The sequence below is a fragment of the Herpailurus yagouaroundi genome, unplaced genomic scaffold (assembly GCF_014898765.1).
Source record: "Herpailurus yagouaroundi ecotype Mexico unplaced genomic scaffold, PumYag 203, whole genome shotgun sequence".
Lineage (NCBI taxonomy): Eukaryota > Metazoa > Chordata > Mammalia > Carnivora > Felidae > Herpailurus > Herpailurus yagouaroundi.
Window position 1 is genome coordinate 27,871,254 of NW_024412434.1, and position 24,069 is coordinate 27,895,322.

Consider the following 24,069-nt stretch of genomic DNA (forward strand, 5'->3'; position numbering starts at 1 on the left):
GGCAAAAGGACACTCAAGTGTGGCTTTTAGTTCTTCAGATGAGGTTCTTCATGCAAGACGAAAGCTGGGTTCCCTTGCCTCACGCAGCAGAACAACACGCGAGGTGGCGATTATAGTAGTTGAGTTTTATTTTATTTTCTTAAGTGTTTACTTAAATTCCAGTTAGTTAGCAAACAGCGTAATATTAGTTTCAGGTGCACAGTTTCGTGATCCATCCATTCCTTGCATCACCCAGTGCTCATCACAAGTGTGTCCTTGATCCCCATCACCTAGTTCCCCCATCCCCCACCCGCCTCCCCTCTGGTGACCAGCACTGTGCTCTCTATAGTTAAGAGTCTGTTTCTTGGCTTCCCCCGCCTCTCCCCTTCCCCCCCACCCCCCGCTCATTTGTTTTGTTTCTTAAATCCCACACATGAGTGAGATCGTATGGTGTTTGCCTTTCTCTGACTGGCTTATGTCACTGAGGATAATACTGCCCAGCTCCATCCATGTTGTTGCAAATGTCAAGGTCTCATCCTTTTTTACGTCTGAGTAAGACTCCATTGCATATAGAAACCACGCCTTCTTTATCCGTTCACCTATTGATGGACACTTGGGCTGCCTCCGTCCTTTGGCCGTCTTGGATCATGCTGCTGTAAATGTAGGGTACCCGTGTCTTATACACGCGAACAGAACCCGGTACTTTGGGCCTGTGTAAATCAATTTCAAGACCCAGAGGGACTCGAAACTTACACGGTCGTGCTCTTCCCTTAACGGAAATATAGGTGGGAAGAAAATTTCCGGCTTGCATAAAAATATTAGCTATTGTTCTTATCGCCAGACACCCTTAGCTAGACGAAAAGTGTTGACTGTTCAATAAGAAGGGGATTTGGAGGTGTGGGGCGGAGGGGAGAGGAGAGATGGCTCAGGGTGCACCTGAGAGTAAGCCCTGCGGACCCACCCCTCCACGCCTGCCTTGCTGTGTCCCCACTAACTGCCACCTTCGCCAACACGAAGCGTGGCCCATCCTTCAGCTTCACTTACTCTTTTTACTTGTTAAAGGGCCTGAGATTTCTCAACCGTTCAGTACAAATCAAGGCAGAAGTAAGGAGTAGTAGAAAGTGGCTGGATAGTTTTCAAAAACGCTAGGAAAGGGGGCTGCTCGTAGACCGTCTAGCAGAGAGAAAGCTACATTCCCTGTGTCTTCCCATCTCTGGCTCAAACTGGAGAAGACAGGTCGGGGGAGGACAGAAAGAGGGTTCGAAGAACCCCCCCCCCCGTGTCACACCCAGGGCGGTCCGGGGGGCACGTGGGTGCTGACGGAGGAGGTTGAATCCAGCTTCGGTGAAGACTGGGTGAGGGAGCGGAAAATGATGCAACGCCAGGGGGTCGAGGAAGAGGGCAGCCACTTCCTGAAGTCCTTAGCGGTTCAGGCTTTATCGGGAGAGGACCGGAAATCCTGCCGGTAGCGGCTTCCCTTCTGTGCTGAACGGAAGGCAGCCTGCGATCAGACCCGAGCTCCTTCTCCAGCCACGCAGCCCTGGAGCCCTGCACTCTGAGTGCTCTCCCTGCACCTCCGCTTCCTCTGTGTTCCACGGGCTTGCGAGGCACGTCCTGTCCTCGGGGGGCCATTCTTCCAGATGTGGCATTGACCGTCCCCTCGCTTCGTTCAGACGGTCCCGTCGTGAGGGCATCTCAGTACCCCTCTAACCGAACATCTGTGTCTGATTCTGTGCTGCGTCCCCGGTGCCTGGCGCTTTGTGGGTGCTCAGTGAATATTTGTCCGGTGAACTGACTGAATAAAAAGCTGGGGATGTCTCTAGGGAGGGAGGGAACCGGCCGAGTCCAGCTTTTAAGAGCCAAATAATTATTGGGGCTGTGGACGCCAATCTGGAGGGGGAGACCTCCCCCAGAATGGCAAGAGCTGTGCTAGCCTTTTTGCCCCTGATGAGTAAGGGGAGCGTTTGAAAACAGGGTTGGATCAAGCAGAGATGCTCTTTGTTGTTGTTGTTGTTGTTGTTGTTGTTGTTGTTGTTGTTTGAAATTTATTGTCAAGTTGGTTTCCATACAACACCCAGTGCTCATCCCAAAAGGTGCCCTCCTCAATACCCATCACCCGCCCTCCCCTCCCTCCCACCCCCCATCAACCCTCAGTTTGTTCTCAGTTTTGAAGAGTCTCTTATGCTTTGGCTCTCTCCCACTCTAACATCTTTTTTTTTTTTTTTTCCTTCCCCTCCCCCATGGGTTTCTGTTAAGTTTCTCAGGATCCACATAAGAGTGAAAACATATGGAATCTGTCCTTCTCTGTATGACTTATTTCACTTAGCATAACACTCTCCAGTTCCATCCACGTTGCTACAAAGGGCCAGATTTCATTCTTTCTCATTGCCACGTAGTACTCCATTGTGTATGTAAACCACAATTTCTTTGTCCATTCATCAGTTGATGGACATTTAGGCCTTTTCCACATTTTGGCTATTGTTGAGAGTGCTGCTATAAACATTGGGGTACGAGTGCCCCTATGCATCAGCACTCCTGTATCCCTTGGGTGAATTCCTAGCAGTGCTACTGCTGGGTCATAGGGTAGGTCTATTTTTAATTTTTTGAGGAACCTCCATACTGTTTTCCAGAGTGGCCGCACCAGTTTGCATTCCCACCAATAATGCGAGAGGGTTCCCGTTTCTCCACATCCTCTCCAGCATCTGTAGTCTCCTGATTTGTTCATTTTGGCCACTCTGACTGGCGTGAGGTGATCCCTGGGTGTGGTTTTGATTTGTATTTCCCTGATGAGGGAGGTGCTCTCTGTTACTGGGATCTGTTGTTGAGCACCCGGCGTGGCTCCAGGACCCACTCCGTGGGCAGGAATATGGCTCTGTGGGGTTCACGGTGATGTTCGTTCCTCTAGAAGAGTTCACGTGTGGCTCCAGCTCGAAGAAGCGGGCGGAGCTGGAAGAACGTGGACTTGGAGCCAGGGTCTGAGTTCCAGCTTCTTCTTGCACTTCTGCCCCTCGCTACAGAGCCCTGGGCAGCCCCTCTACTTTCCTCCTCTGCAAAATGGGGGTCATTGTACATTTGCCGTGCTGTGGAGCGTTGACAAGATACCGCAAGTGGTGGGCGTTTTCGAGATACTCGTTCTGCGATCAGAGTCGTGTGGTTCTGTTCGGGTTTCTAGGAAATTTGAGAAGGTTGTTGAGGTCAGTGGTCTCTTAGAGGCCTCCCCCCCTGCTCTCGTGTTTCTGGATGTTCGGAGAGCGAGGTAGAGTCTTAACGTGTTGTTGCGGAAACTAAGGACAGGAAACCTTCTGAGGCCTTTTGCATCTCTGTCTCTCGATGTTTTTCCGTATTTTTTTTTTGCCTTCACCACCTTTATGGCAGCCATTTATTTTTCTTTGTCTTCCTGAGTCTGGAAATTTCTGAACTATTTCCCCGTCCAAAGATGGTTGTCGCTTTCCGTATTAGTTAGCCCAGGCGGCCACACAAAACGTGCGGAGGTCTTAAATGACACAGATGATTTTCTCGTGGTGTTGGAGGATGTGAGTCCGAGATGCGGGTGTTGGTAGGGTTGAGTTCTGGGGATAGCCCACTTCCTCCTCTGTGGATACCCTCTTCTTTATATGCACATGGAAAGAGAGAGAGACAGAGAGCTCGGTGCTCCTCCCGTCATGAGGACCCTACCTTCATGACCGCATCTAACCCTGATTACCTCCTGAAGGCCCCATCTCCAAACACCATCCCATTGGGGGTTAGAACTTCAGCGTATTAATTTTGGGGAGATGCCAACATTCCGTCTGCAGCTTCCCAGTGTCTGGAAGGAAGCATAGACCAGTCTTTGCTCACTGGTGAGACAGGAAGGGGTGGTCGTTGCAGGGTGCATGAAAAGGGGGGGTCACCCCTCCAGGCTTTCCTTCAGTCGGAGGCTGTGAGCTGGTGGCCCTCTGCTCCCCCCCTGTTTTCTCTAGCCCTCGCCTCGCAAGAGCCGGCCAAACGTTCAGAGGGCGAGCGCCTCATTTCCACTTGGGCTTCTAGTTAAAGATGGGTCAGGCCAGATTTTAATTGCTTATTACTTCCCCGCAAACAGAAATCGACATGATACACTCTATTAAATTACCTGCAACACAATCATTTTAAGAAAATGGTTTATGTTCTTTTAATGGCGCTATTTATCGTCCATAAACTTGCTGGTGTAACCATGCGCCTCTCTGTCCTAATGAAACACACACACGGAATATTGTTCTCTGTTTATTGGAACCGTGAGGTGTTTAGCTTTTGCAGGTGGTTGAGCATTCTGAAAAAAATCACATTTGATTTTCACCTTCTAAGAGAAGCGTGCCTTGCCATGGGGTTAAATTCCACAACATAATATCCTCAGAAAGAAGACAAAGGATCGTAAGGTTGTAGGACAGAGACAAAAATCGCATGGAGCCTGGGTTTCTTAGTCCATCCAGGCTGTTCTAGGAGAATAAATACCACAGACTGGGCATTTATTATTTCTCCCAGTTCTGGAGGCTGCAGGTCCGAGATCAGGGCACCCACAGATTTGGTGTCCGCTTCCTGGGTCACGGGCAGCCGTCCTTCAGCATCCTCACATGGTGGGAGGGGCGAAGAGGCTCTCTGGGGGTCTCTTTTATAAGGGCACTAATCCCGTTCTTGGGGGCTCTCCCCCTTGTGACCTCCCAAAGGCCCCACCTCCTAACCATCACTTTTGGGGAAGGATTTCAACATGACTTTTTGGGGGGACACCTTCTGAGATGGCGTGGTGGGCAGAGTGGTGCCCCGCCAGCGTGTGGGGACACCTGCCGGGGCCGGGAAGGGCTGTGAGCATCCCTGCTGGGGTCTGCACATCACCGTGCTCTGTTCTGGTGGTCTGGATCCAGCCCTGGCCAGGTGGGGCTTTTGCTCTGGTCTTGCATAGTTTTCATGAACCACTCTTCTCTTCCCCTCTTCTCTCTCTCTGGGGCTCCCCAGCCCCAGATGCCTCAGTTGCAGACTGCAGGGGTTCAGGCACCAGCACAGGGGACCTTCTCTTGCCGTTTCTCACCCTTTGTGTCTCGTCTTTGACCAGCACCGTCCTTTTTCGTGACCTTGGCTCTCTTTTTACTACCGTGCCAAGGTTGAACTCCCTGTTGACCAGCATCCAGATCCCTGGGACTGTGAATTTGTTCCTGTCTGCTCAGGAAATCTGGGCTCCTGTGTGTTCTTTCCCTCCTGAGGCTCTTGACCTGCCGCGCTTGGTGTCCTCAGCCTTTGCTCCCTGGGGCAATTGTTTCCCTTTCACGGAGGTTTTAATGCAGTGCCCCTGAGCTGAACCATTGGTGCGTTTCAGGGAATCCTCCTCATGGGGCAGTTTATAAGGCTGTGAACCGGTCCCTCTTCCTCCTTTGTGGGACCCTGTGACCAGCGATTTCTTTGTCCTTTGTGGGACCCTGTGCCCCCCTCCTCACCTGTGCATGGTGGAGGGACCGTTGGTTCATTTTCTGGGGCCCCACCGTGTCCGCCCGAGTATGTCAGATACTGTGAAGGAGAATCACTTTCTTTTTGTGTTCCGATATAGAAATGCCAAACTGGGGAAAAAAGATGCCCTAGAGGTAGAAGAGTATAAATAAAATGTTAAGGAGGATTATACAGTGTGCACAGCAGAGCCTGTCTGGTCACTCATAACCCTTGACGTGACTTTGCGTAACGGACAGTGAATGACAGTGGGCTGAACCTTGATAACTTGACTCCTTCCGGCAGCATCTTTCTCCTCTCCTAATTCTGGTAGCCTGAAAAGACTCGATAAACTGCTAAAACACAGGCACTCAGGCTCAAGGTGAGTTCAGAAGCTGTGGGTGTCAAAATATATGGCTGCATGCTGAAAAGCAGACATGCAAGAAATTAAAAATATAGCCCCAAAGGTTTAATGTTGCCTTTTAACTGTGCTTAAATTCATATTCATGTCCTAACGGTCTGTCTGGAGTAGCCTGGGTTGATATAGGGAAGGTATAAACATATCTCCTTCAAGTGAGTGCTTCTGCAAATCCTATTTTGATAAGGTCTTAAATCCGTGGAGATCAGATCATAAAATTCCCCTGCAGTTTCAGCAATCGGTGGAAACAGGGCTCAACACATTTTTTTTTTCTCTTTCAGTTTTGCATTCAGCCAGAGTCACCTCCATTCGTCAATCCCTCTGTCCCCCACCCCCACCCCCTGGGGCGGGAGGGGGGTGGTGGAATATGGGCCACGTGGGGTGTGTTAGCAACATTTCAAGTGTAAATATTAAACTTGGTTGGTAAATTTTAATTCACCTTTTAATAATTTCCTGGCTCACGTGGGCTATGTTTAGCAGATGCGGGCTTAGAGGTTTAGTGAAAAATGGGCCGTAATAACCTAAAATGCCAGACGAGCTTCGTGTCTAGTTTAGAAATTTATCGGGTCCTAAGTTCTTCATCAGCGGGTGTGACTTCCCAGGTGTTTACATGGAATTTGGGGCAGCAGGTGATTGAAGATGGCGCTGGGGTGATTTATGCCATTAAATCACTTACAGAATGCCCGCCAGTGTCCCCTGAAGGGCCCTATTAAGTTTATTCTTCATGTCTGATCGCAGCGGCTCAAGTTGCTGTTGAACCTCAGAAAGTCCCCTCAGCAGGTGGCCTTTTATGGGGGCAGGGTGTGAGTGCTCACGGTCGCTGAGTGTGCCAGTGACTCTGAAAACCTGGAAAGTAAAATTCCAGGAAGAACCACCCAGTAGAATATGTGAGTCCTTACACGCTTCTGTGGTTTGCTGTTGATACAGAAATCTATCCTTTGAAGATGGCCTCTGAGTGGAAGTGTTCTCTGGAAAAATCCCTTATTGACGCCACAAAGTTTCCTCTGCCGATGGAAGTGTTTAAGGTAAGATGTCGGTTCGTAGCGACTTGTTTATTCTTTCTCAGACCGTGCGAGTTCTGGAGTGAAAGGTTCCTTAACGTCGAAGCGCTCCCCACGGTTGCAAAAGCTAGTTTCGAAAAGCTCGGCCGCTCCGCATTCGCGACGTTCCAAGTGTTTATCTGTGTGCTTTGACCACGCTTTGTAATCCTCACAAATTCTCGTCTTACGAAACACTCGTGGAACTGCCGTGGCTTTACTGTTTTTCTCCATAATGGGCTGGTATAGAGTCACGTCACCTCCTTTGCCCTCCTTCGCCCTTTACCAAAGGGACTGAAGAAGACGTAGCAGGCCTCGTTGGGTATTTGTTGGGTAAAACGAATCGACAGTGATGCGCCTCTTGGTGGTTCGGTTTTCTGGATGGCCCAGGAAATTTGTGCGAATACATGCTGGGCGCGAGGCCTTGTAGGTGCTAACGGAAGGGGAATGACATCATAGCGGGAAAGGATCGCCGGGTTCTTAACGCTTTGAAATCATGCCCACCACTTAATATGAAGCCGTGGGCAGGGATGACCCATCCGGGCCAGAGGAAGGCCTCCAACGGCTGTTTTTACGCGGACCCTGAGTCTTGGGCGGTTCTAAACGTGGTCACAGCCGGCTGGCAGAAACTGGCTTCCTGGTCCCGAGGGGACACCTGTCTGCAGTACCTTTCACGTCCCGTGTGGGGAATGACATGAGGAAGGCGTTTAGGTGCCAGGGGCAGGAGGAGTTCAGGGCCTGGGCGCGGGCATCGGCTTCCTGAATTTTATGTACGCCCAAGTCGTGGCTCAGGATTTTAACCCGTCACAGCAGATCACGTGCCTTCTCGAGCCGCGCTTTTCCTGGTTTGCAACACCGGTTTTAACTTAAAAAGACCGCTTTTGAAACAAGGGATAAAATTACGTTCTGCAGTTTAATTGAGCGATGACTTTTACAGCGTTTTGATCCTGTTGCGCTAGACGAACCGCGTAAATAGAACAGGATGTCGGGGGGTTGCGCCTGGGGGGCTCAGTCACTGGAGTGTCCGACTCTTGATCACTCTTGATCACTCGGGTCGTGATCTTGTGGTTTGTGAGTTTGAGCCCCGAGTCGGGCTCTGTGCCGACAGCGTGGAGCCTGCTTGGGATTCTCCCTCTCCCTCTCGGCCCCTCCCCTGCTTGCTCTCTGTCTCTCAAAATAAATTTATTAATTAATTAAAAAAAAAGAATTGGTTGTTAGCAGTAGTGATTGTTGGCAACGAAGCAGTATCTTGGGCATTCTTTTTTTTTTTTTTTTTTAACTGATCAAATACTTCTTTCCTCACCTCTGCCTCCATCCCTCCCTCCCTTCCTTCTTTCCTTCCTTTCTTGCTTTCCTGATAACATTCTCCCCTGGAAAAGATAATGACAGTAAAGAAGAACAGCTTTTCCTTTTCCTTTCTGGCCCCACGGTCTCTTCGCGGCCCTCTGTCAACCCGTGCAGGTGATGTCCGCTGTCTTCGCGGTGGCCTTAGGAATATTTTAAATGTATAAGTTGGGTTGTGTTCAAACTAGATTTTGTTTTGAAATACATCAGACATCTGTGAGGAGCTCAGAGTCAGGGGTGGACGCAGAATACGAGAAGTCACCACCGGGAGCCCTTGTGCGCGTCCCTCCCCCACGCACTCTCGGGGCTCTGCCTCGTTTTGTGGGGATCACTTCCTCGCTTTCTCTTTGCAGTGTTACTGCCTCTGTCTGTTTTCCTGTTACGTGATTTGCCTTGACAAAGTCAGAAGCTGGTCTAAGCCTCCCTGTTTTAGAAGAGGCCCTTTCCTGGGGGGCATTAGCTGGATGGCGTTTGGTTAGTAAGTTGGCTTTGCTTTTCCTCAGCTTACAAGAGAGTTGAGTCAGCAAAGGCACGAGCTGATCGTCAGAGAATTAGGGTTCCTCTCAGCCGGGTCATCTTCCAGGGCTGTAGCATGAACTTCACGTGCCGGACATCTTTAGAAACATGGACGGGAACCAGTGGGTTTGTAGTTTCTGCCCTTGTAGCTTACTGCTGTTCCAGGAGGAAGCCCAAACACGGCTTCTCTGGGAAGTCAATGGAATGGTCTCATCGGCTGCAGGCAGCTGGGCCTAGAGCAGGCACTGGGAGCGTGTTTCGTATGCAGTCGGCATGAGCCAGATACTGTCAGCGGTCTTGGTCTGGCTTGCTTTGACGTTCTCTCCTCAGATTCTGAAGGTGAATGCAACATGGCAGCCGTCATCATGATGGCAGCCGACAGGACCCTTGTCCCCGAGTGAGTGAGAATGTCTTTGTTCTGTCCTCATGCTTCACCGGCGGTTTGTTTGGGTGGAGAATTCTAGGCTCCTCACTATCCGTTTTCTCAAGAATTTGGACGTCTTGCTCCATCTTTTCCCTCCCTTCTCCGGAATCTTCTGTTTTCCTCCACTCTTCTGCCATTTCACAGAGGAATGCCTTGGTGGGCATCTGTTTCCTTCCAGTATGCTGGCTGGAACTCAGGCCTTTAACTGGGGGATGTTTCTTTTTTAAAATGATGTCTCCCACCTCTCTTTTGCTCCCTTGATCTGTGAGCACGTGGATGTGGTTCTCCTGGACTGGTTTTTTTCCTCCTCCTCCTCCTCCCCCTCCTCCTCCACCCCTTCCTTCTCCCCCTTCTCTTTCTCCTGCCTCCTCCTCTCTTTCTCCCTCTCCCCCCCCCCCCCCCCCCCGCTTCTTTTCCTTTCAGTTCTATTTTTCATTTCCTTGTCTGTTTGCTCCACTGTGAGAAGTTTCCTGAAACTTGCTTATGCCGTCCTGTTTCTACGAGCACTTGTTTGGTGTGTCTTCGCTGAATGCTGTGTTTATAGCCTCCCGTTCTCACAGCATGGACGCATGAGTTTATCTTGTTGGAATTACTGACTTTTAGAAGTTTGTTTTTTTTTTCCCCTCCCTGAATAATTTAGTTCCTCCATGTTGCTTTTGGATTGTTTCCTGTCTTCTTGTTGGAGGCTTTACAAAGATAGCTGCAAATCCTTGACCTTCTGCTCTCGAGTAAGAAGGGGGTTAGAAAGCTGAGGGAGAGCTGTGTGGGTGTGGGTGACCCTGGAAGGCTACTTCTTTGTGCAGTGGTTTTTCCTCTTTAGCTGATTTTCCAGAGGGTTCTTCGACTTCCAGGCCAAGGCTCAAAGGCCGGCTGTCGGTGCTGTTGGGTGAGTGGGGAGAAGGGGGCCGGCGTTTCGGCACTGCACCCACAGCCCCGCGGCCAGCTGTATCATCTGCTTCAGAGGTGAGTGGGGAGCACGGTTGGTCTTTGGGAGTGGAGGAGGGAGCTTCTTCTCTCATCGGTTCCCATCCACCCCCAGTTTTAGGCATATGTGTGTGGTGTGACCATTTGCTGAGTCTCTCGAAGATTCTGCTGTCTGCCCTGCATTGGTTCTCAGCTTTGCTGCTGAAGGCTTGAGATGGGTTCTGTTGATTGTGTTAAATCAGTCACTTTTTACTCATCTGTGTTGTTACCTTCCAAAACTTTGCTGCTACTAAGCGGATTTGGGTCTTAAAAATTCTTCACTGGAATTTTGGTTTAGGGAAATTAATGGGAGTTTTAGTCCGCCATCAGAATCTGACACCCCCACACAAACCATCTTGTGGCTTGGGCTGTAGGTAAAGCTCCCTGACAGCCCTCCAAGATGGCGCTGAGCCTGCTGGTGACTCAGCCATGCTTCCCTCCACGGCTCATGTGCGGGGCCTCCCCGTGTGCCCGCCACCGGCCTCTTCTCTGTTCTTCACATACCTTTTGTCTGTTAGATGCCGCAGAAGGGTTCAGCTGCAAATATGAATCCTCTTAAAGAAGTCTTGCCCGGGCCCTTGGCTTCTGTCCGTGTCCTACATTCCGTGCCCTCTCTTCTGCCTTGTTGCCCAGCTCACAATTAGACTTGGTCATTTGTGTGGTTCTTGGTGTAACATCCATGTCTTTTTGCTTAACTGAAGCTTCTGGAAGGCAAGGACCACGTCTTTCTTGTTCAGTGTTGAATCCATTCAACCAGACTGTAGGCAGACTCAGTAAAATACTGTCAAATGGATGAACAGATTCTTGAAGAGACAGACGTATTTAACTCACGGATTTACAATATTTTGAGTTGAGTAAATAAAAAAAGTAAAAAAGAAAAAAGGGGCGCCTGGGTGGCTCAGTCGGTTAAGCGTCCAACTTTGCCTCAGGTCATGATCTTGCAGTTTGTGGGTTCGAGCCCTGTGTCGGGCTCTGTGCTGACAGCTCGGAGCCTGGAGCCTGCTTTGGATTCTGTGTCTCCTTCTATCTCTGCCCCTCCCCCACTTGTGCTCTGTCTCTCTCTATCAAAAATAAATAAGTGTAAATAAAAAAAATTTAAAAAAATAAAATATTTTGAGGTGGAGCACCTGGGTGGCTCAGTCAGTTAAGTGCCCGATTTCGACTCAGGTCATGATCTCATAGTTTGTGGGTTTGAGCCCCGCGTCGGGCTCTGTGCTGACAGCTCAGAGCCTCGAGCCTGCTTCAGATTCTTTGACTCTGTCTCTCTCTCTCTGCCCCTCCCTGGTTGCGGTCTTTCTCTCTCAAAAATAAATAAAGTTTTAAAAAATATTTAAAAAATTATTTTGAGTTAATACTGTTTTTGGTTAATCGGATATGCAGACTTCTTATTCAGGACTATGAATACTAAGACTCAAAAGGTAGAAACGTTAATTATCCTAGTATGTTTTTTAATTCATTAAACTTTTATTGGAGGAGCTACTCTCTGAAAAATGCTATTGACCTGATCCCAGGGTTTCATAATTTTTCTACATTTTTCAAAATACAGTGACCTTCTGTCACTTTCATGTTTTTCGCTGAGAATTCAGACTATTTTGATGGACTCGAGAGTTATTATTGTATGTACTAAGTGTCTTGTTCATAATGAATAGTGACTTTAAGAGTAGAGACTGAATATTTCCCATTTTTCACAGGGCCTCCCATGAGGCAGAACATACGGAATGGGCGTTTCATAAATAAAAATGGGTTAAATTGAAATTATGTGTTCTTTTGTTAAAAAACAGTTTTAAGGTTTATTTATTTTGAGAGAGAGACAGAGCAAGTGGGGGAGAGGGAGAGAGATGGGGGGGGGGGAGAGAGAGAGAGAGAGAGAGAGAGAGAGTCCCAAGCAGGCTCCACACCAGCATCATGGAGCCGGATGCAGGGCTCGAACCCACGAACCGTGAGACCGTGACCTGAGCCAAAGTCGGACGCTTAACTGATTGAGCCACCCAGGCGCCTGAGGTTCAGAGTGTCTTAATCATTGCTTCGCCTTAACAAAAACGGGAGAGTTTTTGTTTTGTTTTGTTTTGTTTTTTGGTCTCTTAAGTTTTTGGACGTTTCGGTGAGCGGTATTCTCCTGCAGGTGTAAAAAGAGAACTTTGTGTTTTTTCCCCCTGTTACCGCTGTTTGATCATCACTTTCTCAGCAGGCAAACTTACTTCTATTCTTTTCATTATGGTAAAAGGTGTATATGTTTGGATTCAGTCATGAGTCATCCTAGATGCCTGTTGTTGAGGAAAATTGCCATCGTGTTCCACTGTTAAGAGACAGAAGTCAAAGCAATGCACGTTTAATGGCTGGAAACGAGCAGTGTTTCAAAGCAGTTCTTTTTTTCATTACCGCCGTTACACTGGAGACAAAATGGGTATTTTGACGGAATGACTCTCATTATGCGGTGGTGATTGTCATTCTGGGGATGTGTTCACCTACGTGCCTTGGTATCTGTGTGCCTATGTCTAGAAGTTCAGTCCGCTAGTGTTAACATACAGAATTCGCCATCTCGTACGAATATCGGTATGGACAGCAACGTCGTAAAAAACGAGCACAGAATTAGTCTTCCTGCTGTCATTTACCCTTGATTTGAAGGAACGCTTAGAATGGCTTTCGGGTGCCATATTTTAGTGGCAATTCTGATTTCCCTTATTTAGAAAACACAGATGATCCGCAAACAGGTACATTCATTTGAAATTTAAGTACCTAATGAATTGGGTACCGAAGGGAAGGGGATAAAAAATGCATTACATTGAACAATAAATAAGGAAAAACATTTTTTTTTCCTGAAAGCTAGACTCACTATTGAAAGACTTAATAGATTTACCAAAGTAGTCCATATATCACTACCAATTTAACTCCTGAGAAATGGTAAGTATATGGAGGTGATTGCCCTGCACGTCAGACTGGTGCCTCATGGCTTTCCGTTTTACTTATTAGGCAAACTTTTCAACCCATCATCTGATTGACCTATGACAAGTCCCACGATCAAAGTGATGAGAACAGAAGAAAATGGCCAGCGTTTTCTGCACCATTTTTAAAAAATTCAGTGTTTATTTTTGAGAGAGACAAAAAGAGAGAGCGCGTGAGCAGGGGAAGGGCAGAGAGAGGGAAACACAGAATCTGAAGCAATCTCTAGGCTCCAAGGTGGCAGCACAGAGCCCAGTGCGGGGCCTGAACCCGTGAACTATGAGATCTTAACCTGAGCTGAAGTCGGACACCTAACCGACTGAGCCACCCAGGCGCCCCTTTCTGTACCGTTTAAGTTTTCAGTTTTCCTAAGTACCCAAGGCATGGATTTGGGGAAATTCAGCTGAATTTTAAGAAAAGGGCGAAGGGAGATGCGAAAATAAGAGCGTAGCTATAATTAACATGATATTTCATGTGTCAGACGTTCATAAGCCTTCTCTAATTACTGCTACTTTTCATTCTCTGCAATGCTCGTAAGTTGTAATCTACATTTGTGACCCCACTGATCTGAGAATGTTAAGCTGTGGACACTTCAGTGACGACTCCCACATACATCAAAGAGATCTACAAGTAGGAAGCCGAGTCCCTAATTTGCCAGTTAATCAGAGTAAGGCATTTCTCCCTTAGAGGAAGACAGATGTGTGGCCCAGGGAATGCACACTGTCCTTGCTTCACTCACGACCACGCCTCGTAATTGTAAGGAGGTAGTGTTCTTTGAAATGTCACTGAGACCCTTTATCCATTTTTATCCCTTAAAGAAGTGAACTTGTTTGAATGTTGGTTTTCATCGCACTGAAAACATTAAAAAAAAACCGCTCAAAATCTCAGTGTGGTTGAAATTCCAAGCGCGCCGTTTAGGGAGCGTCGGGAGAGCGAAAGCAGGTGCAAGCCGCTGAGACCTGAGGCCAGAACTTTGGCGTCGGCCCCGAAGGCCGGCTCTTTCTCATGCCTGTGTCGGGTCCCCCGCTCTGCCCCCGGGTTTGGGGAACACCAGGATGGCGGGATGCAGCTGGGGATACGCTCGCGGGTTGTTACTTAGAGCAGAAGGGTGTTAAGCAACATCGGCAGTGGGAGGAAGAACGTGGTGTGGACTCTGGAAACTCACGCCCAAGCCCCCGAGGGCCCTCTCCGGAGTGGCTCCCAGACACTCTTAACTGTGACAACACGTGCTTTTGTCTTCCAGAGGGGCTCCTTAGAGGCCCAGTGTCCAGGGGCTTAATGGGGGGCTGGCCACCGTGGGTATCCCCTGTCTAGCGTGTGGCCCCGTCTTAGACTCCCAGAAGGCAACTTAAATCGTACCGTTTGTACAAACAATCTCGGCACGGCGGTCCACTCTTCTGTGTAGGGGGAGCTTTGTATCCGTGTCGGGTGCTGTTGGTGATGTATTTCCAGACGACAGCCCAGGGCTAAACCCCGCAAGCGGGCCCTTTCCAAGGACTGCTGTGCATAGTAATCCTCTTCTGGGCACCTCCGTCCCATCTATCGACAGAACCGGGCTCTGTCCTCACAGTCTTGTCCCAGAGTTGTCACTTTTCTCTTGGTCTGCCACCACGGCCCCCCTTCTCTCCTGGCCCGCTGTGTTGGTTTCAGAACTATATTCCCGGCTGCTAATCATTGCTTCCCTGCGGTCTGTCCTTCAGAGGGCGGCCAGAGCGATGTTTTAGAAAATATTTATTTATTTTGGGGAGAGCGCGAGCGGGGGAGGGAAGATCCAAAAACGGGTTCTGTGCCATCAGCGGCGAGCCTGATGTGGGGCCGGAACTCACACACCTCGAGATCATGACCTGAGCCGAAGTCGGACGCTCAGCCGACCGAGCCACCCAGCGATTCTTTTGAAACAAGATCCAGATCCCGTCACTCTGTTGCTTGTAACCCCCCAGGTGGCATCTCCTGCCGAAGGAGGGCCGTCCAGGCTCCTGCATGGTCCAGCTCCCTGCAGGCTCTCTGAGCCCATCTGCGGCCTGAGGCCCTCGCCGGTCCCTCCCCACGCCATGGAGACCTGCTGTCCCTCCAAACCTGAGATACCCCTGCTCAGGCCTTTGCAGTAATGCCCTGGCGCCCTGGAAAGTGACACCCCCCCCCCCCCGCCCCGAGGCCTGCATGGCACCTTCCTTCGCTTTATTCAGGTCTTTGCTTACAAGAAGGAGCCATACTCTCCAGCACCAACCTTCTCCTCCTCTTGCCCATCGTAGCACTGATCCCCACACATGGTCTCTGTTAATTTGCTTTTTCTGCATCTGATCTGTTTCCCCTCGCTAGAACGTAATAAACTCCATAGAGCAGATAGCGGCTCCATTCCCGGGGCCTGGAGCAGCGCCTGGCACCTCGGAAGCGTGCCATTAAAATCCTTGAACGGATTGGTGAAGAAGTTCAGTACAGGAATCATCTCAGAGGAATGAAAACTCAGGAGAGGTCGTTAAGTGTTGGGTCAGGGAGGCGAATCTCCTGGGAGCGGTTCTGAATGACACAGTGACCACGTATAGAGAGGGGACCGGGGACTCTGTTGCGGTGGTGGATTGGCAGCTGAGCTGGTGTTTCCGTGAGCAGCTGAAACGACGCCCTGTCAGTTTGAGGCTAAGAGGAGGCAGTTGAGGGCCCTGGGAAGGACACTAGGGAAGGATTGAAATTGAGGAAATATCTCGGCATAAAAAAAAAATCCACGTTCTGTGAAATTCCGTTGCTGATGAAGTTGCATTGTCCCTGTGCCTTCTCGTTGAAAATGATCAGAGTCGGGGTGCCTGGGTGGCTCAGTCGGTTAAGCATCCAACTTCGGCTCAGGTCATGACCTCACAGTTCATGAGTCCGAGCCCCGCGTCGGGCTCTGTGCTGACAGCTCAGAGCCTGGAGCCTGCTTTGGATTCTGTGTCTCCTCTCCCCTCCCCTGTTCGCGCTCTGTCTCTCTCTCTCAAAAATAAATAAATGTCAAAAAAAAAAAAAAGAAAAAATAATCGGAGTCAACTTAATGTTGCCTCACCAGTGTTGTGTGGGTTAGTTTCCTTTTCAGTGTGGAGCACTCATTAGCTGTCCAGATGTTTCCAGTAATGCATCGTAAGGTGCTGTGGCTGATGTGTCATTGACTCACGAAACCGATCCGTGGACATACAAGGAGCTTGAGGAATGTCCTGGAGAGGACACTTCTGTCGGGCAGTGGCTGGCTCTGAGTGAGTGGCTTCTGCCTTCTGGGCATCTGGATTTCTAGCCCGTTGCCTTCCCTTTTCTAGCGTCATACCCACGTTCCTCGAATACGCACAGTAGCTGCGTAGATGAGAGGTGTTTGGTCGGTGACAGCTGATGTTTGCAGGTCCTTCCCGTTTTATTGGAAGCTGAGGAGAGATGTGTTTTTCGATGGGATATACACACCCAGACACTCTAGCCACGACCCATTCCATCCTTGCCAATTCTTGACCTGTATCTGTGGCTAATGAGGTTAATGGGGCCCGTGCTTTTACGTCCTCAGGACTCACGGTGCATCAAAAGAGACTACTTGGTCGAGTACTTGGAGGAAATACTCAGTCTCTTGGTGCCCCTCATACAACTCATGTTTTGGTCTTCTTCGACATAAGTGTGTGTTAGAAGAATCCCAAACTGTTTACAACTGATTCGGGTTCAAGGGTGCTCTTGAAATCTGTAGATAAAGGGCTTTCGTAACGGCCAAGCGATAAGCTAGGTGTTGTTGGGTCCGGTCCCAAGCTATGCCTGTCCTTGTGTCTGTAGTGAGGCTCACTCTCTCCAGAGCGTGGTGTTTCACAAACAAGGGGAAGGAGCCGCTGAGGGAAAGCTAGTTGGTAAAAGAAGATCCCTAAGGATTATTATTGTTTTTTAGCACAAGCGCCTAACGACGACAGGTAGACATTCCACGCACGTATTTCTTCTCTGTAAAGAGGGTTCAGGCTGTGCTCATAATACACTGAAGTTCCTACAGCCTGTTACTTCTTAAGCTCTTCTCGGCTTTGAATTATGTACCTGTCGGTGTGCTTGTAGATTTAACCCGTCGGAGGGCATCTCTTTCTGTATTTTAGCGTCTGAGACCCAGGTTAAAGGCCGGAGAGAGAAGATGAAGTGTGGCAAAGAGGGAAGAGCTTCTCTTTCTCATTCCATCGGCTACAGCCGAAAGGGTAAGAAAGGAAGTGAGCTGTTCTGTTAGGTTGGATTGTGATGTTGTGGTTTCTATGGTGACTGATTTCTTTTTCTCTTGTTCGGCAGCTAAATGCAGCAATAACCAAAAAAAAAACAAAAAACAAAAAACAAAAAAAAACCAAACAAACCCACTAACAATAAAACAAACCAAAATCTCATGGCTGAGTTTGCCCTTCAGGTGGGTTACTTTTATTCTCCCAGAATCTGCTTTAAGCCCCCTGTGTAGGGCCAGCACTAATTCCTTTGGCATGACGTCCCTTGTCCTACACGGCAGAGTGAGTGTCTTGATACCGAACGTGTTCTCATCCACTTAAGCCCAAATGTCCCTTTTAAAGAAGGGCTGTCTTAGACGCAGGGTCATTTTGTTGTCAGACTGATGGCTTGCCCCCTGGGATCCTGTCAGTGCGGTTGACTCCGCTTTCGAGGGCGTAGCTGGGCGCCCTGTTCCAGGCTGTCCTACCTGGGGGCTCCCACGCCGCACCCCTGGGCGTGAAGGCACAGGCTTCTGCAAGCCTTGTGCAGTATCCCTCCTTTGCCGTTCTCATTTGTTTAAAGATTTAGAGGGATTCTGGAAACAGAGCCTCTCCGGGGTGCTAGGTGGCAGAGAAGCGCGGTCCTGTCTGACGTATAGGAACAGGAAGGAGGGCCTGCTCTCTGTCGTTCCTCCTGCGCCCCAGGCCTGTGAACCGCAGCCCAAGACTTACGCAACGGGAAGAGGATGATGGGGGCCATCTCGCTCCACTGAGCGTCAGAGCAAGTCTTGGGAGAGATGCCCTAAGAAAGGCAAATTGGGTCAAACAATATTGTAACCGGAAAAATCGCAAGGCCGGGACAGAGAGAGTTCGCTCCAACGGTTGCTCCGTCACCAGGGCCCCAGAGCTGCTGCCTGCAGTCTGCTAGATAGTGGCTCGCTTTTAGTTCGAAACAAGAAGAACTTAAGAATCGAGTCAACTTTCCATTCTCTGCTCCGTGAGTTGTCATTCCCAAATGGCTTCTGTCCGCCGCCGATGATGCGCGCTCTCGCCGGTTAACGGCACTTCCGGGCAGGGCAGGGTAATATTAGCACGGACTCTGGGAATTGGTGGCAGGATACGGGGCGGGGGTGGCGCACGCATCTCTAAAACAGAAGCATTTCAAAGCGACTGTCGTGTCGTAGTTTCATTTCTTCGGATTTTCTGTGCCGCTCCCCGTGAAGAATCAGTAAGAAGTGGTTTCTACGTTTTGGTTCTGCAGACGATTTGGTAATCAGCCACAATCAGATCGTACGGATTGTTTTTTCTCCCCCCTAAATATACACAGAGATCCTTTGTAGGTTAGGTTGGACTTTTCATCTCCACGTGCCTTTTGCGAACAGGCATTTACGAATCGCAGTGTCTCAAGAAAGGAGTCGGATAGAAGGAGGCGTCCTTGCAGTCAGGGGTTTACAGTCCCTGGAACAGGAGGGCCCCAGCACGCCGTGCTTCGGAGCCCCAACTTTCAATAAGTTGAACACCTGCCCTGAGGGGTCCGTGTGTGTTGTGGGTGTAAATAAAAGTGTGGGGATCTTTCGGCTTCCTTTTATTTCCTGGGACAGCCGTCTGACTCCGAGTTTCCTTGTCTGGATGGCACGAAGTCAAGGGTGAGATGAAAATCTGCCTCCAGTGTTGTCTCCAGCCCCACTTAGAACCAGTAGGATAAACAAATCAGATTCACTTTTCCAGAATAGGCCATGTTGTGTTTCACATTTAAAAACAGGAACGGATGGGGTGCCTGGGTGGCTCGGTCAGGTAAGCGTCCGACTTCAGCTCAAGGTCATGATCTCGCGGTGCGCGGGTCCAAGCCCCGCATCGGGCTCTGTGCTGACAGCTCAGAATCTGGAGCCTGCTTCGGATGCTGTGTCTGCCTCTCTCTTTGCCTTTTCCCTGCTCACACTCTCTCTCTCTCTCAGAAATAAAATAAACATTAAAAAAAATTTTTTTTAAAAAGGAACGAATAAGTTTGGAAGAGTAGAAGCCCGACTTAAAGCTTCTTAACATCTATCAGCATGTCCCGCGTGTAGTTGCTGGTGCGATTTCTGGGTCCCAGCAGGACTGATTCTTGCCCCTAGCATCTCCGTGTTCCTAAAGGAAAATTCATGCACACTCAACTCCGGTCTGCAAAGGAGTTCAGAAAATTTAGCCATTCCGGTTGTGATTTTGTACAGATGGGTCCGTTCCCTGGGCCTCCGTTGTTTCTGAGCGGCCGCAGGGCCATCGGTGGGGGGCGGGGGGCTGCTGAACGAGGAAGGCCCAAGCGTCACAACCCTTGGTCTTGGGTGGGGACGCGCACACCTCTGGAGCACCTCTGGAATACACGGTACTCCTTTCAGACCCGGCAGGGTGGGGTACGGACAGCACAGGGCAAGAAGCGCAAGTGAGACTATGGATACTTGACAGGAACTGCACTGTCATTCTCCCGTGACAGCTGGCTGCCATGTTGATGGTGGCTTCTGGTTACGGAGCCCCACAGGGTGGGAGGGACGATACCGGCCACTCTCCACGTGCCCATTCAGTGTCTTCGCAGTTCGCTGGCGGCACCTTTGGTCCGTGCACTCGGGGAGACTCCAGGCTCAGACGCGTTGATCTCTCGTCCGACCCTGGGCCGGGACCCCGTGGTGCCTCCAGGACGCAAACACAGACCTGTCTGAATCCTGGGGCCAAGATATTTTTTCCTTTTGTTTTCGAACAGTCTTTAAGAAGTAAACAAGGGTATTTACAGGCTGAGCCCAATGAGTATTATTGCAGCAGAGAACGAGAAGATAAACCCCCAGGGCATTGAGGATTGCTTGTCAAGTATCCCGGGTGAACTGGAATGTGTCGAGTGACTCGTCACCTTGGACGGAGGCTCTTAGGGCAGGATGATTCTTTATTGTCACGATTAGCAAGTGCCCCCACGTCTTTCAGATGCTGGTACTCCAGAGTGCAGCGGTGCTCCCCGTGTGGAAGAGCCACCGCTGGTGTGGACCAGGAGGAGTGGCCCCATGTTTCTTGACAGTGATTGGCTTGGGAGGAGGCACATGGCCAGTTTGGGTCAACAGTCCACGGGGAAGCCAGCTGCGTGGTTTCTAGAAGAGACGTGGGGAGGAGGTGGCTCTTTCTTCTTCCCCTGCACTTTATCCCCTCTGGCCGAGAGTCCTGGGACTCACACAGAGTGTTGAGAGGGACGGAAGGAACCTGGGCCCCGTAGGACGGTGTTGCTGCTCCCTTAACCCAGGCCGAGTGGCTGGTCCCCGGGAACTCCCTAACTAGGGACAGGATGGGTTTCCTTATGGTTCATTTCATCTTAAGTAGGGCTTCCTGGTCTTTGCGTGTCAAGGCAGCCGAGTGGGTAAAACTTTCCTCAGGGAACAGCACCCACTGGGTAACTTGGTCCGCTTGTCTGTGGGTGTGAGGTGATAGCGTGCTCCTTAAAAGTAACAAACCCAGTGTTGCCGTGGAGGAAGGGAGGCGGGTTAAGAGTGGTGGCCTTGGGAGGGTAAGTAATGATGCTGGATTTGCCGTGTAGATTGGTATAGATGCCACGTTGGGATTTCCAGCATCGAGTGAATCCGAACCAAGAGGGATGGTCTGTATGGCTCATCAGACCGAGAGACTGAAAAGCTCCCGGGATGGCTTAATGTTGGAGACAGAGGCAGAGAGAAGCAAGGGGCTCGGGGGGGGGGGGGGCTTATGGAAGGTGAAGAGGGAGGAGCCCACACATGTAGGTGTCCCCTCCCCCATACCCGGCTTCTCTCGAGACTGTGTCTGAACTGGTGGTTCTCGACCGGGGAGAATTCGCCCGCCAGGGGGCACCTGGCAGGGTCCGGAGGCATCTTGATGGTCACATCTGGGAGGGCGCTGCCGGTGTCCAGAGGGGAGAGGTCAGAGATGAAGGTGAACAGCCTGTGGTGCACAGGACGGCACCCCCAATAAAGAACTGTCTGGTCCCCGGATGGCAACAGTGCTGAGGTGGAGAAGCCCTAGCCTAGAGAACAGATACTTTTGGGAAACAGGTTGACCAGGAGAAGTCGAGAACAGTCGGGATTTGAGGAGGGTACTTGAGACTTTAACTGTTACGAGGCCCGCGCCAGGCTGCCTGGCAAACGAGCACGTAAAAATTTGGGGGTCGGGGCACCTGGGTGGCTCCGTCGGGTAAGCGTCCGACTTCAACTCAGGTCACGATCTTGCGATCTGTGAGTTTGAGCCCCGCGTCGGGCTCTGGGCTGATGGCTCAGAGCCTGGAGCCTGCTTCCGATTCTGTGTCTCCCTCTCTCTCTGCCCCTCCCCCGTTCATGCTCTGTGTCTCTCTGTCTCAAAAATAAATAGACGTAAAAAAAAAATTTAAAAAAAATTTCGGGGTCCTCCCCCCTCCCCGTGTTCCAGGAGCTGCTCTCTGGGTCTAGAAGAGTCGGGACACAAAGTCAGCCCTCCTTGAGGGAAAGTTCTGCTCGTGACTGGCTGTCCTTCCTCTCTCTGAAGGGTGGTGCCTACCCAAGTGGGGACCATCGAGAGCCACGGTCGTATTTCCATGACAATGGTTTGGTTGCATGTGGGGGCTTCCCACAGTGTTTTTGTCAGCCGCATTCCATCAGTGGGGTGCCAAGCTTGGACCCCCGCCCAGAGTGGCCGTCACACTCTTCCTCCGTCCAGGGCACTAAGGTTGTCCCGGGCGTTGCTGTGGAAATGGGAAGAGACGCCCCTACTTACCAGGAGAGGATGAACTCTGTGTGAGAAGAGATGCTGTCATCACTGGTGACCTTCACCCAGAATCAGCCACGGTTTGCTGTTAAGTGAGGTTGAATTTCTTGCAGATGCTCTTCTGGTGCTAAATGTTAATCAGTGAAAGGCATTCTTTTTTTTTTTTTTTTTTTTTTTTACATTTATTTATTTTTTTGAGAGACGGAGAGAGACAGCATGAGCAAGGGAGGGGCAGAGAGAGAGAGACACACACAGAATCCGAAGCAGGCTCCGGGCTCTGAGCTGTCAGCACAGAGCCCGACGCGGGGCTCGAACTCACGAACCACGAGATCGTGACCTGAGCCGAAGTCGGCCGCTTAACCGACTGAGCCACCCAGGCGCCCCAGTGAAAGGCATTCTTAATGCTCTGGTTTTTTTGTTTGCTTGCTTGTTTGTTTGTTTTAAACAACCTAGTGTGCCGGTTTTTGGACTTCGTGAGAAGCTAGGTCTGCCCTAGTTACGTGGTGTAAATCCTGTGGTTCAGGTTGAAGTATATAATACTGCATTTCGTCACTACTATTTTTCAGCTTGATTTACTGCATGGATAGTAGATAAAGCCGCTGCTTGCAGCTGTAAGTAAAGAATGGAAATGCTTATTAGTGTTCCGCACCCAGATTTTTTATTACATTTTTGTTATAAATATTTCATTGGCCAAATTTAATTCAGTGCAGTGGAATTAAAATGTAATAATGCTATTGATTTAATAAATGTTGGCATTCTCCTGTCCATTTTTAGATGAAACTAATATAATGAGAGTAATTTCCTAATGAACACACGAGCACCGGATCACCGGTAAAACAAAAAGGGGGAACAGTATGATAAATTGGACTGGATCTTTTTTTTTTTCTTCCGGCATGGCATATCATGCTGATACGAGGAAAGGAATTAAAGCGTAGTTCATTATATATCAATTTGAATGTAATACTAATTAAAACCTTCCTTTGACTTCACTGAAGCCTATTTTTAGAAATTATGTAAATTAACCCAGGCCTTTGAAAACGGGCATATGCAATGTTGGAGTTCCCCGGGGACCCCAAATGCTGGCATGTTGGCACTGGGAAAATGGCGCCGTGCGGTATTTTTTGTGTAGGTACGATATACACTAAGAGATGTGGATGCTCAAAAACATGTGGCAGGGCCATACTGCAGGGCTGCTTTTTGTCCATTTTATGTCCTATCCAACGTAAGCGAAAAAGGAAGCACCCTAGAATTAACGATTGAGGCCCACGTTGCCTTCACTGGAAAATTTCCCGTGGCGTTTGACCGCGGGACTTGGGTTAGGAGTTTGGTTTCCGCACGGGGAGCAGTTCACCGCTTTTCTTGCGTGGAGATCCTCACCAAGTGCATTTTAATTGCATTGTGTTAATTAGTTTGAACTCGCTCTCCCCGCTGCCGCATTCTTCATATTGCTGTCTCATGGGTGGTGTATTTATCTAACGAAGCGGGGGTGGGGGAGAAAGCATCGGCTGTTTTAGGGAGTCTGTGGTCCCCACATAACCTGCAGCTCTTCAGGCCCCTAACATAACTGCAGAGAGAGGAGTCAGGTTCAAGCAGGAATGTGGCCCACGAGTGGGACCTGAAAGGGTGGCAGTTTCCGTCTTTCGCGTCTTCTCTTTCCTCTGTCTCCTGCTTCCCGTATGCTCCGTCTCCTTGCGTAGATCAATACTTAGAATCGTTTGTCTGTTTTATAAAGAGCGCCGGGGTTCGCCCTGAAGCTTTATCACTGTGCCAGAGAAGTTTGGGCTGGTGCTTACTCACGGATGGCTAATACTAAGACCGCTCCGTGCAGTGGTGTTTCTTAACTAGCTGTGTTTGATTCTTCGGGAGCAGGTCGTGCCTTTCTCCAGGCGTAGCGATCGTTCCCAGGCAGGGACTGCGTCAGAGGCTGGTGTTGGAGGAGGTGGCTGGCCGGCGTGGACCTGCCGCCCCTCGGGGAAGGCTCTGAGCTGGTTCAAGGTCGGGATGCTCTGACCTCAGTGTGTCTGGTGAGAAACATGAGACATAAGCCCGAACCGTAAAGCCAAACAACCAAACGCATTGGTGGTTTGTCCACTCTTTTTCCCAGCGTTACACTTTTTAAAAAAAAAAAAA

At 49.8% G+C, this 24,069-nt stretch overlaps 1 protein-coding gene across 8 annotated transcripts in view; it reads left to right on the top strand.

Moving 5' to 3' along the window:
* Positions 1-24,069, top strand: part of SFMBT2 (Scm like with four mbt domains 2) — a 229,688-nt gene that overhangs the window by 113,256 nt on the left and 92,363 nt on the right. For all 8 annotated transcript variants that reach the window (XM_040451499.1, XM_040451497.1, XM_040451500.1 and 5 more), the window contains one exon: positions 6,752-6,849. In XM_040451499.1, the coding sequence (XP_040307433.1) occupies positions 6,752-6,849 (98 nt within the window). The remainder of the gene's footprint in view (positions 1-6,751; positions 6,850-24,069) is intronic.